Below are 16,377 nucleotides of genomic sequence, written 5' to 3'. Positions count from 1 at the left end.
GCTCACTATGGTGAGTGACACAACCTGGCCTGTAACGTACGTTCTATTGCTCTGTAAATAAATGTGTTCCAGTAGTTACAGCAGGGAAGTAGGGTTACTTCCGATAATACAGTGACTAATTACACTGTGACTATACTGTAATTACAGTGTAATTAGGCTCTCTGATAAGCAAATTAACACTAATTCACACAACCATAAGGTTAACTGCATAAACGAATTATGGCGCTCGGTCTTTGGTTAATACATGTATGTCTAGACTCCAAGTACATTAATTTACACTGTAATTGCTAAGTCAGATAGTTAACTGTCCAGTTACCTGCAATTATCACAAATTCATTCATTTTAAACCACAGCCACGCTAGATTTGGAGGATGACTCTAAGTCATTCTAATCATTGTACTGGGAAGACAAAGGGGGAGTCAGGATTCATGAGTTCTTCTCCCGACTGTGCCATTGGCTCACTTTGTGACTTTATGCCCATCACTTTCCCTCTCCGTCTCTCATTCCCCCAATGGAGAAATGAGACTAATAGAAACAGCTTTGCATCTGGGTTGCTCAGGAAAGAGATTCTCACTTCTGTGGTTCCCATCACATCATCTCTCAAAACAGCCCCCATCAAGCCTCCCCCATACCAACCCTCAATATCTGGCTGGATTCCCTGTTGCGTGATTGAGCGGAACATTGCTGACTTCAGTGGACTGGCGGCTGCAAAGAAGGCAAAACTCCCCATGACGCCAGGGGGCGGGGAGGGCAGACATGAGACCTAGGCATCACTTACATCCCAGGGCTCAGCGACACAGTCCCTCTGCACAAGAGTGAACGTCACCCCTCGTGCGACTAGCCCACCAGGTCTAATCACTATGCTATTTCAGCTTATCACGTGGGTACGCATATCAGGTCGAACTTGTTGCTTAGTGGAAGCAAAGTCATTGTAGGGTCATGTGACCTGCTTGACCTCTGGAACAAAGCAAAGAACCAAGGGGAGGCAAATAATTTGGCCCCTTAAATATCCCCCTCATTCGAGAGCCCTTCCATGGGGACAGCAATGAAAACAGACAACTTGTCATATTGTATCAGACCCACAGTCCATCTAGCCCTTGGCGTGTCCAGTATTCGGTCTCCAATGGTGGCCAGTAATAACTGCTTCAGAAGAAGGTAAAAGAAACCTTTCAGTAGGCAGTTATGACCTCAATGCAGACCTGGGTTCCCTCAGCCCCTATCCCAGCCTCAGAAGCCCCTTGAAATCTGGCACACCTTTCCTCAGAGCCATCCCCTTGCTGTGCTGAATTTGCGTTCGAGCAGACAGCTCTTCTGGCCGTGGCAGCGTGATGCAGCAAAGACAGCTGGTGCTGAAAAGATTTATAGACCTCTCTATGGCAGAGGATGAAGCTGATGGATGGAGGATGCAGGTGAGGGGCTGAACACACAGCCTCCAAGGTGAAGCAGAACTGTAACCTTGGGTTCCTCCTAGCTTTAGGTTGATTGAGAGTCCATAGGCAATTTAGTGCCTCAACTAGAAAAATGCCAGATTTGAGGCCTTACCTAAAAGCTGTTGAAATCTACGGGAGTCTTTCTGCTGACTTCAGATCAAGTCCTTAGGCAGGACCAAATCCAAGCCTCATGGTCTGATGCCATAACCCTCAAGGAGGAACTTCCAACAATGTTCTTATCCAGCAGCATTTCCCTCTCCATTCCCCCCTCCAGCAGCCCCAGCTCCCACCAAGAACACCACAGGGTCCTTGCAAGTCAATCTGTTGGAGCTACATTTAGTTTCAGTCCATCCTAAGCAGAGCTTCAGCTTGCCCCAGTGACACACCAGTCCTCTCTCAATCCTGACAAAACCAGGTTCAGCTTCTGGAATGCTGCAGATTCTTGCAATAGTGTCTCCTTAAAGGCAAAAGATCAACTACCCAACACCACCTTGAAGTCTCTCCAAACAAAGCTCCTCAAACATGCCAACTGATCCTGCCAGAGTCTGCCCTGAGTCAAGAAACCCCTCTGACCTGCCTTTCCAAGGTGCTGAGCGCCTGCAACTCCCATTGAAATTCACCCCTTAAGAACATTTTTATAGACATTGAGAACCCTGTTAGAACCCAGCCCCAGACAAGGGAGAGAACCACCAAGAGGAAACTGTAGCTCCCACAACTCGGGTCAGCAGGTAGAAAACAAACTACATTTTAACACAGCCAAATGCAAGGTCATACATCTAGGAACAAGGAATGCAACAGGCCACACTTCCAGCATGGGGGTGGGGCTGTATCCTGGAAAGCAGGGGTCAAAGTGGGCAAGTAACTCAACACACATGCCCAGGGAATGCTATGGCTAAAAGGGCTAATGCAGTGGTTCTCAAAGTTTTGTACTGGTGACCCCTTTCACATGGCAAGCCTCTGAGTGTGACTTATAAATTAAAAAAACTTTTGAATACATTTAACACTACTATAAATGCTGGAGGTGAAGCAGGGTTAGGGTGGAGGCTGATAACTTGCGACCCCCCAGGTAATAACTCGTGACCCCTGAGGGGTCCCAACCCCCAGTTTGAGAACCCCGGGTCTAATGTGATCCTCAGACATGTGAACAGGGGAATGTCGAGCAGTAGCGAGGTGATTTTATCTCTGGATATGGCACTAGTGAGGCCAGTACTGGAATACCGCATTCAGTCTTGGTGTGCACATTTTTAACAGGTTATTGATAAACTGTAGAGAGTGTGCAGAGAAAAGCCACAGAAACAACTGGAGGGCTAGAAACAAAAATATGCTTTACAATGAGACTTAAAAAGCTCAATCGGTTCTGTTTGTCAAAAAGGAGACTGAGTGACAACTTGGTTACCATGTACAAGTATGTTCCTAGGGAGAAAACAACAGGTACTAGAGGCTCTTTAACCTAGCAGAGAAAGGCACAAGAACCAATGGCTAGAAGCTGATTTAGTTGGAGATTGGCCCTGCTTTGAGTGGAGGGTAGGACTAGATGACCTCCTGAGGTCCCTTCCAACCCTGATGTTCTATGATTTTATAAGTTAATGCCAGACAAATTCAAATTAGAAATAAAGCACTAATTTTTAACACTGATGGCGATTAATCATTGGAACTAATTACCAAGGGCAGTGGTGGATCTGCCATCTCTTGAAGTCTTCAGACAAAGAGATTGGAGCCTTGTCCAGGAGGTATGCATTAGTCAAACATCCTTCCTGGCTCAGTACAGGAGTAACCGGATGAAATTCTCTGCTCTGCACTATGCAGGAGACCAGATTGGATGATCTAATGGCTCCTTCTTTCTGGCCTTAAAATCTATCAACAACAAATGCCACTCGTTCAGGTATGTCTACACTGCAATTAAAAACTCGCAAGTGGCCTGTGCCAACTGACTCAGACTTGCGGGGCTCGGGCTAAGGAGCTGGTTAATTGCTGTATAGACATTCAGGCTCAGGCTGGAGCCCAGGCTCTAGGACCCTGCAAGGTGGGAGGATCCCGGCGCTCAGGCTGCATCAACTAAACTATAGTTAAACGACCCCTTAGCCGTAGTCCTATGAGTCCAAGCTGGCACAGGCCAGCTAGGTATGTCTAATTGCAGTGTAGACACACCCTCAGACTCCGTACTGGAGGCAGATCTCTAAGACAGGGCCACCGCACTGGGGGAACAGGCCTGAGTCACAGGACAGCAAAGCCACCCTGCTGGGATAGAATCCAGGTGCCATTTGCCTCTAAAATAAAGTCTTTGTGCCAGGCACATACATCAGGAATGGAAGCATCAGTTAGTGGCCACTAGCCAAGGCCGGATACTGGACTTGACAGATCAGCGCTCTGACACAGTACTGCAAATTCAATATTCTTAACACCTCCTCTACCACAGCATGACAGACTGTCTAGCTCAAGGGCTCCAGAGCAGGCACTCACACAGCACCAGGGGAATAGGAGCCCCCAGCCCCAGACCTGTGCAAGGTCGGACAGAAAAGAGCTCTTCTCTTGGATGGCAAATCTGTGTGAGAGAGAATGCAAAGCGACAACAAAAATAGTTATTTTTCCCTTTATTCCTCTTGTTGTCAGATGAGTCATGTTATCATTAGGGTTCAAATGAGGCTGCTGCTTAGCACTGGACAAACCGCAGTTGGGTTAGCAGCTAAGCTGTTAACAGACAGCAAGAAAACCCTTTTTCTATGCTAACACCAACACTCCCTGCCTCCCTCCCACTTTCTCATGCACACACAGCCTACATCCAGACAGGCACAGATACACACACAAGCACTGTCACTCACATCTGTGGAGTCACAGGTACGTCTAGTCACGTATTCTGGCCGCTATGTGCCACATATCCCTGAACATCCATATGCACGTTCAAGGGCTACAGAGATGCACCCAGACACACACACACACTCAGACACACACACACACACACAGACACACACCTATGCACGCACCCACAGGTCATAAGCCCCCGGGTATATGCAGAAACACAGACAATCAACACAAACACACAGTGCTAGGTGTGGACACCTTTGCCCTGAGTAACACTCGTAGACCTGCTCACGCATGCACAGATGCAGGTGTATACACACAAAGTACACTCATATGATCGCAAATACAAGTACATCCAGGAACAGCCACACCTGCCTGCTCTGAAGCACACACATACTCACGTAAGACTGCAGACCTGCCAAAACATTCTGCTTTTCAAGTTAAAATCCTAAAGAGCAGCTATTCCCGGTTGAATCCCTAGACGGACTCTTCCGCATACGAAAAGCACAGCCAGTTCTCAGAGCCACAGCATTACAGAGACATTGGATTAACGCTGTTCCTATTTATAGGGCTTTGATTAGAAGCTCGTCACCTAGAAGTTTTTATTCCCGTTATCCATTTATAAGGCCATAACACAGTTTGACTTGCGCTAGATGGACTAGTGTCCCACAGATCTTGCCAGAATTTAATGTGCCATTCAGATACGGTTAAATTAGTAATAGGCAGCAGTCGGTGAGCGGCAGGACTAACTGCCTCCAAAAACACTCTTTAGTTCTCGTCTCTCCGTGGATTATTATGCAGCAGATAGTCAAAGAAACGCAGAACGGGGACAGACCAAGCCGAGCTCTCCCCACTGCCAGTCCTACATCGTTTCCTGTAGTATACTCCTGCTAAGAGAGGTTAGCACCAAGTGAGCACCCCGCAGACAGTATTGCTGCACCGCTGCCCACAGCGCCTCCTGCTGGGACTCCCCACACCTGGGCAGCTCCTTCCACCATTTCCTATGGCACCTTCTGTCAGGAAAGGCTGGGTGCGGAGCAGCTGTGAGATGGCCCCCAGCCAGTGAACTTGCACCACTGTTAGAGCAGTGCTCGATATTCACATGTATGTCAATAGTTAGTGGATAACCTGCCATATCAACTCTTAACAACAGTGCCTCCTACTGACAGAGGCTGAGACTGGAGTAGCAATCTATTCTCCCCTTCCCCGCCCCCTCTCACTGCTCCTGCAGATTTCCCTATAGAGCCTGATCCTGAAAGAGGCTAAGACCTAATCTCCACCCCGACAGCTAGGGCTCCTGTCCTGCACCTTTCGAGTCTCCTGGTGTGGCTCAAAGCTACCCCTCCACATCCAGGACTCCTGCTTTATTTCTCCACAGCAGCCCCTCTTGGGGAAGGCTGGAGCCGCAGCAGCTGCAAGCTCCCAGAATGCAGCCGGCGCTCTCCCCCTACTCCCACTGGTGATAATCCTTTCTAAGCATCCAGCAGCACCCGTCAGCAGAATGCTTTCCAATTCCTGACAAATTCTTGCAAAGAGTTTTGCTGAGCACAGAATTTCAGGCTGTCCAAAGTCTACAGACAAGTTAAAATACCTGCCCACAGGGATAATTCCACTCAACTGGGAGAACCAAGCAACGGTACCAACTTTATTTTCTGTTAAAACCTGGTAATGTTTGGGAAAAGTCTTCTCTCCTGGAAAGTGCCCCGCACAGTGAGTGATCTGGAAAGGCCAGGAGCGTTGGAATAGGCTCATTGGCTAGGCCACAGCAAAGTCCCAATTTATTCCAAGTCTCCTTACACACAGCAAATATGTTTCCTAGTCACTTACTCAGGAAGAACTGCAGCCAGATGACACTATAGTCCAGAGACTGCTATGGATTGACTCAAAGATTCCAAGATCATAAGGGACCATCCAGTGTGATCTCCTACATAGCAAAGGCCATAGAGCTGCCCCCCAAAAAGTCCTGACAACAGATCTTTTAGAAAAACATCCAGTCTTGGATTCTAAAGTTGCCAGTGATGGAGAACAGACTCTAGATCTCTTGCTGGGGCCCAAAGGATGGACCATGCTCCCCCTGGTAGCCATGTAAGCTCTTTGGGGCGTTGACTGTCTTTTCTTTCTGTGATTGTACCACATCTAGCACAATAGGGTTCCACTCCATGACTGGGGCTCATAGGTGCTACCCCAGTACAAACCATAACAACAACAACAACAACAACAGGAGTCACTGACTCTGTAGGGCATATTATGCTTTGATTTACCCCTTGTACAACCCAACTAGCATGGGCAAAGTCAGCAAATAATTTGCCCCTGTGTCTTGAGATAAAATGTGTTGTGTTGTGTGCATGCCATCACCAACTTGAGAACAGCTGGGGCATCTCTGTTGGCAACTGAGCACCAGCAATCAGACTGGAAGCAAGACATACATCTCACTGCGAGCAATGCTCTCTACCCTTGATTTCTTTCCATTTCAGCCATGGGGCTCCTCTCTTGAAAGGGGGAGCTGGTAATACCACAGCAGAGGTGGCATCATTCTGCCAGTGCCACAAGAAGGGAGAGAGGGGAATGCACTTGTGTTGTCACAGCAAGTTCAAGATGAGGCCCAGCATCCTGACCAGCCTGGGCCACAGGGAGCTTGTTTCACCATAAGAGGGAAGGTGGGAGTTTCCCCACTGCAACAGCATTGTCATGGCTGTATGTCTCAGGATGTTGTCACAAGTCTGTAGCCCCATGGACACGCAGGGAGAGAGGGCTCCACCATAGTAAATATGAAAGTGTGATCCAACGAGGCTGCTGGACACTGACAATCCCTGTGGTACTTTCTGGCTCGCCAACTCCCAGACTAAGGCAGCCCCTGCTACTTCAGATTCCAACCCCAAGTCTCCTCTGAGTCCTCGCCTGGATTACACAGTATCAGATGGGGATAAACTACAAAGGACTGCATTGCTCTTGCAGACAATTTCTCCCTGAGCCCCTAACATTCCTCCTCAGCATCCTATCCCCCCATTTCACTGGCATCCAGGAGCAACAGGCAGCACAGCTCACACAAAGAGAGTCTTAATCAAGGCTTTGAAATTTATGTCATGCCTCGTTCATCGTTGGTCCAGAATCATTTTTTTTTTAAATCCCCCAGCTGTAGTCACTGGTTGCCAGCCTGCAAAGGGATGATTTATACTTCAGGGAATGAATCAATACAATATGTGGCCAAAGACATCTTTAATCTCGCAGAAGGATTAGGCTGCAGAGGGGGACGCCAGCAGCAGCCCACAGCCTTTTCGTTCAGATTTCAATTTGGAGATCGGCGCCTCTCTTTCTCCCTTCTTTTCTTGAGCTTCAGCTAAAGACTTTGGAAACATCAAACCTCATTTAGCAGACGGGCGCTGCTGTGATTGGCTGGCTACCTGTTCCATGCTAGCAACACAGAAGGGCGCTCGGGTACTGGGGGCTGCCTGGGGAGAGACCCCGTTGGAAGGAGAGTTCAGAGTTAACAGGGGAGATGCAATGCTTCACGAATGCGGAGAGATGCAGCCCCACATTCTGGGTCTGTTTGTCAGCTGTGACAGTGCAAAGGGGCCACAAGGCAGCCAGGCAACACTCCCCATGGGGAATATCCCCGCTGGCACATGTCCCTTAGGAACCACCCTGGAGCCAGAGGGGCGTCAGGGCAGGAGAGGGAGGAAGTGGCTACACCTAGTCACTTCAATAGTAGCTAAGCAGCTGCAGACAAGTTGTCTGCCCCCAGTGCTACTCTCACTTGTGCCAGGGGCTGCACCAGGGGAGGGGCATTGCCACCCCACTGGTCTCTGCACATGCCCAGGGATGAACTGGAGCCTAAATATCTGCCTGGAGAAGAGATGACCACAGCAGAAGTGAACAAATAAGGACTGAATTGTCCCCATCACCCCGCAAGGCTGCAGAGCCCCCAAGCTAGGATCAGGGCCCGAGTAGTAGGGGAAAGGACCAGGAACAACTGAACAGAAGACTGAAATCCCCTTCTCTTCCTAGGAGAGTGATTTCTCTCTCTGAGCCAGCGGACCTTTTCATGCTGGAGGTAGGGTCTATCTCCATCCTCTGAAAGGGTGACCCCTCCATTAGGGTGAAAGCCCTTGGAGGGGGAGAAAAGGAGTAAAGGAGAGAGCTATCTTTCCTCTTCATCCCCACCCCGCATTGCTTCTTCCTCCCTTCATCTCACTGGGATTGTGCAGACAGAGCCCAGACATCGAGTCCCACCCATCAGGGACCCCCGCACAAACTGCCGCTCCCCCACAAACTATTGCTGTGCAATTAAAAGTGCTTAGGTGAGATTTATGGTGGGATTCTAGCTTCAGGGTGGTACCAATGTGGAGCACTTGGTCACTATGGGGTCCTCAGGAATAAGCAATTACAATACGGTTGATGGGCCGAACACACAGATACAGAGGCATTGGCATGAGGTGGGGAACGCACACATTAAGCTATTTGGGGATTTAGCACAGAGAAAGAGGAAGAGGTGGAAACAGGGATAAATCCAGAGACCCTTGTTCAGGCCAAACTCCAATGGGCCCAATCCTGAGCAAGCAAAGACATCAGGATCCAAACCCTTCCACATACATTTCCTCTCTCCATCACAGGCCTCGTCTCGATGTGGTGTTCTAGTCGCATTTCACGCTGATTGTTCCCTTCAGCCTGACTCTTCACATGCCCCGTGCCAAACACTAGCATCTCTCGACTGCACCTGGGTCATGCACCGGACCCTAAGGCCCCCTAGGGTGGATCACGACTGAGGCTGAATTGTATTAGCCTAACCATGTGGACAGAACTTGATGTCACGTTAGCACACAAGTCCCCCACAGGCTGTTCCCCACAGTTCAAAAGCAGCCTAACCCCCACTGCCACAGACGGGCCTTGGGAAGCTGCAATATCCTCCCGACAGGCTGCAGCAGTCACTGTTTCCCAGATGCTAACAGGCGCTTCCCAATTCCACCGTGCTGGTAACACAGCAAAGGCCAGGGTGCGGGCTAATGCAGCACCCTCCAATGGGCAGCTGTTACCACAGCAGATTGAGCCACAGCTGCCTCACACACTTTGCACGTGAGGACAAGTGCCCCTAGGATGTTCCTTAACACACAAGATGCTTCATAAAAACCAGCTCTTTCCCCTCCAGTCGTCACCACTTTCCTTGCTAGCTAGCCAGAGCAGGGCCATTCCTCACCTGCTTGATGTATTCAGCCGTATGGATGGATCAGTGATGGGGAGATATTAGAAGTGGGCCTAGAACCCATATCCTTCAGCTTCTAAACTGAAGACGTTGCCGTCCAAGCTTAAAGACTAGCCTCACTAACTCAACCCCAGCTATATCCAGATATGTTCTACCCCAGTTCCCGACACCATGACCCATAATGCAGCTCACCCCCAAGAGATCCAGCTGTATTTTGCTCCCAGACCCCATTTCAACCCCATGGCCCATATCTCGGCAGGAAGTTCACTCACCATCTTCTCTGGACTTCTGGATGAAGGCCTCCACCCCACTCTCGCCGTAGCTTCCCTCGGAGGCTAAGGTGGAGACATAATTCCACTTGAGCTCCTTGACTATGTCCACCATAGCTTGGGCCTGGTAGGTGTCGGAGGGCACAACACGGGAAAAGAAGTCGTACCGACTGTTGTCGCTCAAGTCAGGGGCAGTGGAAGCGTAGCTTATCTGGGGTATCTGCGGGGGCAAGGAGAGAAAAGTCACTGAAATAAAGAAGAGCAAATTGCAGGAGCCTTAGACCACAAGTCGTCTCACTAGCGTGATACGAGACGGCTTGAGGGAAGGCACACAAATCACACAGCAGGTGCAACATTTGAAGAAGGCAAGACTGGGGTGTTGTGGATATCTGAAGTACCAAGGGATGAACATTGTCAACTCACATTCACAATCGTTGTCTACCCTTGTGTTTTAAAATCCACAAGTCCTATTTAATTTTTAATCCTATATTTCTCGCTATTGGAATAAGTGCATCATCAGTCACCACTAGAGATAGAAGCCAGGACTTAGACTCCCAATAATACTGTACCTTCCCAGGCACTAAGATATGTTCACCAAGCCTCGGACTTCCTTCCTAACCCCCTTATTTGAAGAAAACAAAGGCTTTTGCTTGCATGCTACCAGGGGATACGCTAGTGTTCCCTCCAGCAGCAGTTCTTCATGAATCCCCTCTGGGCTTCTCCCAGGCATGGCACCATGAGGGCTCTTGGGAGCAAGCGACTCAATGGCAGCAGAACACTGAAAGTTTTTCCCCAGCTCTCTATCAGCACCTGAGCAATAAGGGGGGTGAAGCTGGGGAGTGGACAAGTATTTTGTAGATGCAGCTAGGTGCCATAAGATCATAAAAGTGTTCTTGCACAGAAACTTTCCATCCACATCTGAAAGCACTTCATAAAGGCAGGCCTGTATTATTGCCCCTGTTTTACAGGTGGGGAAATTGAGGCACAGACTGGAAGTGACTTGCCTAAAGTCAAACAGCAGGTTAAGAATAGAACAAGGAATGGCCCTAGCTGTTTTGCCGGCCTGGGCAGAGGAAAACATTTTCACACCGCCCACACCAGAAGCAAGGCAAAACAAAAAAAAAGAAAAAACATACATCCCATGGAAATTGGCACTCAGGGCATCCATTCTGCTTGCCTGCTCATAGAGCTGGCGCTGAATAGAACTCTGTTCTCCTTTAGCCTAGTCCAAGGCAACACCCTATCCAATGGACTACACTGTGTCCTTAATCCTTCCACAGAAACTTAAGGAACTAGGTGAAGCAATTTCAGAACCATTGGCAATGGTTTTCAAAGACTCATAGGGGAAGGATGAGATCCCAGAGGACTGGACAATGGCAAACAGTACCTATCTTCTAAAAGGGGAACAAAGAGGGCCCAGAGAATTATGGCCAGTCAGCCTAACTTCGATACTTGGAAAGACACTGGAACAAATTATTGATCAACTTGTAAGCACCTGGAGGATAATAGGGTTATAAGGCATAGCCAGCATGGATTTCTCAATAACAAATCATGCCAATGCAAGCTAATTTTCTTCTTCGACGTGGTTATTGGCCTAGTGGACGGGGGAAGCAGTAGATGTGATGCATCTTGATTTTTAGAAAGGCTGTTGATACACTCCCACATGACATTCTCATAAGCAAAGTAGGGAAATGAGGTGTAGATGAAATTACTACAAGGCGGGTGCATAACTGGTTGAAAGACTGTACTCAAAGTAGTTATTAATGGTTTACTGTCCAGCTGGGAGGGTGTATTCTGTCCTTGGTCCAGTACTATTCAGTATTTTCATTAATGACTTGGCTAATGGATTGGTGAGTATGCTTATAAAATCTGCAGATGACACCACACCGGGAGGAGTTGCAAGCACTTTGGAGGACAGGCTCAAAATTCAAAACAACCTTGACAAATTGGAAGAATTGGTCTGAATTCAACAGGATGAAATTCAATAAAAACAGGCACAAAATACTTCACTTGGGAAGGAAAAATCAAATGCATAACTACAGAACAGGGAATAATTGTCTATGTGGCAGTATTGCCAAAAAGGATCTGGGTGATAGTGAATCATAAACTGAATATAAGTCAACAACGTGATGCAGCTGCAAAAAAGGCTAACACCATTCTGGGGAGTATTAACAGGAGTGTTGTACGTGAGATACAGGGAGTAATTGTCCCACTCTACTCGGCACTGATGAGGCTGGAGTACTGTGTCCAATTCTGGGCACCAAACTTTAGGGAAAATGTGGAAAAACTGGAGAATCCAGAGGAGAGCAACAAAAAATGATCAAAGGTTTAGAAAACTTGACCTGCGAGGAAAGGTTAAAAAAAATGGGCACGTTTAATCTTGAGAAAAGGAAATGGTGGGTTGACCTGATAACTTCCAATAGATAAAGGGCTGTTACAAAGAGGATGGTGATCAATTGTTCTCCATGTCCACTGAAGGTAAAACAAGAAGTTACAGGTTTAATCTGCAGCAAGGGAGATTTAGGTTAACTATCAGGCAATAAAAACTTTTATTACTAGAAGGCTAGTTAAGCTCCGGGACAGGCTTCCAAGGGAGCTCGTGGAATCCCCGTCATTGGAAGTTTTTAAGAACAGATTGGACAAACACCTGGCAGGCATGCCTCAGCAAAGGCTGGACGTGGTGATCTCTTTAGGTCCTTTCCAGCCTGTCATTTCTATGATTCTGTGCTTTCCAGACACAGCAGCCAGAGGCCAATGACATGAGCAGAAAACAGAGTGAGGGAAGATGAAAAGATGGAGGGATATTGGTTCCAAGTGCCATGTCTTTTTGACACTCCAAGGGCTTTGATCCTTGCCAAAGCCCCGAGCTCTGGAAAGCTCCCTGCACTGAGGAGCCTGGGAGAGGAAACAAAAAAGGATGGGGGATATATTTCTCCTCCTCGCTCCCCAGTTAATAGGGTGGGTCTGATGACCCACACAAAGAGCTGGGGTTGGAGGGGGGACAACAAGTTGCTGCTTTGTATTTTCTCCCACAAAAGTTCTTGGCTTTGTAATAGAGCAAGCACATAGGGGAGACTCCAGAGAAACCAACCCTCTTCTCCTGAAAAATATAAAAGGAAAGAAGAGAACACAACAAATCTAGCTCAATTCTAAACCCTTCTCCCAGGCCCTGCCACAAAAGAAAGGAACTAAAAGGCTTGTGTCAACTGGGTTCAAAGCTGCCTAAACAGCTGGCAAAACAGTTGTGTGATGCTTTAATTTCTCCCTCTTTTTATCTCCTCTTTTCCCCCCAACAGCCTCTCCTCCGCCCACGCTTTGAGCCTAATTATGTGGATCTTCAAAGGCAACAGCCCAGAACTCCCAGAAGAGGAGGGGAGACCACAGCAACTGAGCTATCAACAAGTCTCTTTGATTGCCTTTGGAGTAGCATGGGAACTCTGTGCCTGGCTGAGAGAGGTTAACACCTTTCGCACACACCCCTACTGCTTTCTAGGTATATGCTCTGCACTGGCCTGTCAGGCCACTTTGATCTCCTCTGTGTGCTCTCTGCATGCATGAGAGCATAAGCATTCTTTGCCAGTCAAGCTTAGGACCATTTCTCATCTGACAAGGTAAGGAAGCCAAAGTGCAACCCCAGAGAGCAGAGGCCCGGCCTTAATGCAGTCTATATCACCACCAGCAGCCTGTGGTGGCAGGAAAAGCCCCCACAAGGCTCCGCTTGCTGAGACAACCTTGCCCACTCTCAGAGAAGGGGAGGAGCCCAAAAGAGACTGGGGTGGACTGATAACTTGGGGCAACTCAAGGGGGACAAGGATGGGAGAAGGTCCCTCCATTTGGCCTCTGGGAAAGAACTCCACCACAAGAACATCAGCAGCTCCCCATCAGGAACCGCAAAGATTAACTAAATATGAGGGGGAACAACCAAGGAAAGGGCCAGGGGACGGGAGTGGAGGCAGCCTATTTGAATTGTGGAGCAGATGGGTGGAGTCCACCAGAACATAAGGCCCGCCCCCCTCAGTCACAGGAGAAGCCACAGAGCCCAAAAATCAATTGCTTACTTGGGATAAACAATGGAAAAGACAGGGATGGGGTGAAGATCAGAGATACCAAACAAGGCAACCAGGAGGAGCGGCCAAACAGAGAATCCCAGACAACGCCAAGAGGAACTCTGCCTGCCAACCATGACGGCAAGGCCCCATAGCCTTAGAGAGGCTCTCCAGGATTTCATTTTGGCAAAGTCCACCATCCAAGTGAGCCTGGGAGAGGGAAAGGGCCCGGACTTCACCCTCTGCTGGGGGCGGGTTCTGAAATTCTCCCCAAACAAAGCAATAAATATGACTTTTAAATTAATCAGAGCTGACTTGCATTGAATGGTGCATTAGAATGATTTATGATCTTGAGCTGCTTAGCACTTATATAGCACTTCAAAACGCTCTGCAGACATTAATTAATCTTAGAGATAGAAAAGACCTATTAAATCAAGTCAATTCTCCCCTCACCAACCCACTGTTCCCATATAGAAGATGTATCCAATGTTAAATTAGTAGTGCGCTCTCTCAGCTACAGTTTTGTTGACTTCAGGTTGATGTTGCTACTGCACCTGGTTTTCTAAAACACTTTGCAAACAATGCACACAGGAATCAATCCCTCCACCACTTAAATGCAGCCACCTCTGGGGTGGAACTCAACAACTGTCTAACAGCACACAGTAATACAGTTCAGCACTTGAGGACAGGAAGTGAAGAACAGTAGACCCCAATTAAAACTTTAGGGGATTTTTTTTATTATTTTTTAAGACCAGAGGAATGTAGTTACCTGAGTTGGAGTGTTGCCAGTATATGAAGGTATCACTCCTATTGTAGCCAAAAAAATTGAATTGCTCAAGAATCTTTAGTGAAAAGGATCAGGAGCTGGGTTTTGCACCTCATCTGAAAGGTGGTGCCCTCTAACACCATGCTAGAGCAATGATTCAGAACTGATTGAGAGCTGGGGAAGCAAGGGAATATTACCTAAACCCTTCTTTCCCTTCTGGAAACCAGGAGTCAAATCTGACTTGGGTTACCAAAACCACCAGTTTAGGAGCTATAACCTAAACCTTTGTCCTATTTTGTCCTCCACCCCATATAGTTCAAAAACAGGAAATAGCCCCACAATACTGCTAGAGATTATGGCAATGCTGCAATCAGCACAGACTTCTTGGATATATGCTGAATGCAGGCAAATTGGCACAGGCTGTGCTCAGTCTGAAGGAGGCATAACATGTGTCAAGCAATCAGGTAGCCACAGCCTAAAAGCAGAGGCAGAGGGAGGGATAGGTCAGTCTGACCTGAGCCTGGGGAGCAGATTTGATGCCCACAAGTTGCGTGCTAGGCTGCTCATAATGAAACTACAAGATCAAGCAATTGTAGTGTTGGCCCTAAGCTTGATTATACCCCCCCCTCAATTATTGGCACACATGAAGCTGTTTGCTCCTGCATAACTAGTGGCGTAACCCTGTGCTCTTTAGGGGGATCACCCACAAGCCGCTCTTGCCCATGTGTTTCAAAACCAGGAATCAGGGCATCTTCCTGATGAGGCAATTGCTAGGAGGTAGCCTGGCAGAGCTGTTGGGAAGACTTGTGCTAAGTGGGGCACCCAAATGCCCTGGCACCAAGAAGCATATTGGTACATGGCATGGAACTCAAGGGCAGCACGGACTTGCACAGAAGCAGGCACTCTTCCCTCCCAGAAGTCAATGCACACAAGCCTCATATTTTCTTGTATTTATGTTGTCCTTGATAGATGAATAGAAATTACTTGTTGGCTGAGTCACCAGTTGTCATAAACAGAAAAGTAAGAGTTAATAGAACAGAAGTACTTCATATCTCTTTTGCCTGTAAAGGGTTAACAAGATCTGTGAGCCTGGCTGTCACCTGACCAGAGGACCAATCAGAGGACAGGATACTTTCAAATCTTGAGGGAGGGAAGTTTTTGTGTGTGCTGTTAGTGTTTGGTGTTGGTTCTCTCTGGGTTCTGAGAGTGACCAGATGTGCAACCAGGTTTCTCTCCAATCTCCCTGATATAGGTTCTTATAGAATCAAAATAGTAAGTACTAGGTGATAAGGCGAGTTAGGCTTATGTTTGTTTTCTTTATTTGCAAATGTGTATTTGGCTGGAAGGAGTTCAAATCTGTATTTTGCTGAAAGAATTTTAATTTGTACTTGTATACTTAGGCTGGGAGGGTATTCCCAGTGTCTATAGCTAAAAGATCCTGTACCAATTCCATTTTAAATTTACAAAGATAGTTTTTACTGTTTTTTCTATCTTTTATTAAAAGCTTTTTCTTGTTTAAGAACCTGATTGTTTTTTTATTCTGGTGAGACCCCAGGGGACTGGGTCTGGATTCACCAGGGAATTGATGGGGAGAAAGGAGGGAAGGGGGAAAGAAAGGTTAATTTCTTTCTGTGTTAGGATTACTTTCTCTCTCAGGGAGAGTCTGGGAGGGGGAGAGAGAAGGAGGGGGGAAGGTGGATTTTCCTCTCTGTATAAAGATTAGAGGAGTTTGAATCACAGTGATCTTCCAAGGTAACCCAGGGAGGGGAAGCCTGGGAGAGGAACAGTGAGGGAAAGGGTTTACTTTCCTTGTTTTAAAATCCAGAGGGTCTGGGTCTTGAGGGTCCCCGGGCAAGGTTTTGGGGGGGCC

At 47.7% G+C, this 16,377-nt stretch overlaps 1 protein-coding gene across 3 annotated transcripts in view; it reads right to left on the bottom strand.

The window, feature by feature from the left end:
- Positions 1–16,377, bottom strand: part of GRM4 (glutamate metabotropic receptor 4) — a 230,754-nt gene that overhangs the window by 132,825 nt on the left and 81,552 nt on the right. For all 3 annotated transcript variants that reach the window (XM_030561356.1, XM_030561358.1, XM_030561357.1), the window contains exon 3: positions 9,699–9,915. In XM_030561356.1, coding sequence (XP_030417216.1) covers positions 9,699–9,915 — 217 coding nt within the window. The remainder of the gene's footprint in view (positions 1–9,698; positions 9,916–16,377) is intronic.

This window comes from Gopherus evgoodei, chromosome 4 (genome assembly GCF_007399415.2).
Source record: "Gopherus evgoodei ecotype Sinaloan lineage chromosome 4, rGopEvg1_v1.p, whole genome shotgun sequence".
In the NCBI taxonomy this organism is placed as follows: domain Eukaryota; kingdom Metazoa; phylum Chordata; order Testudines; family Testudinidae; genus Gopherus; species Gopherus evgoodei.
The sequence above is the reverse complement of the archived record's forward strand: the minus strand, read 5'-3'. Positions and strand labels throughout refer to the sequence as shown.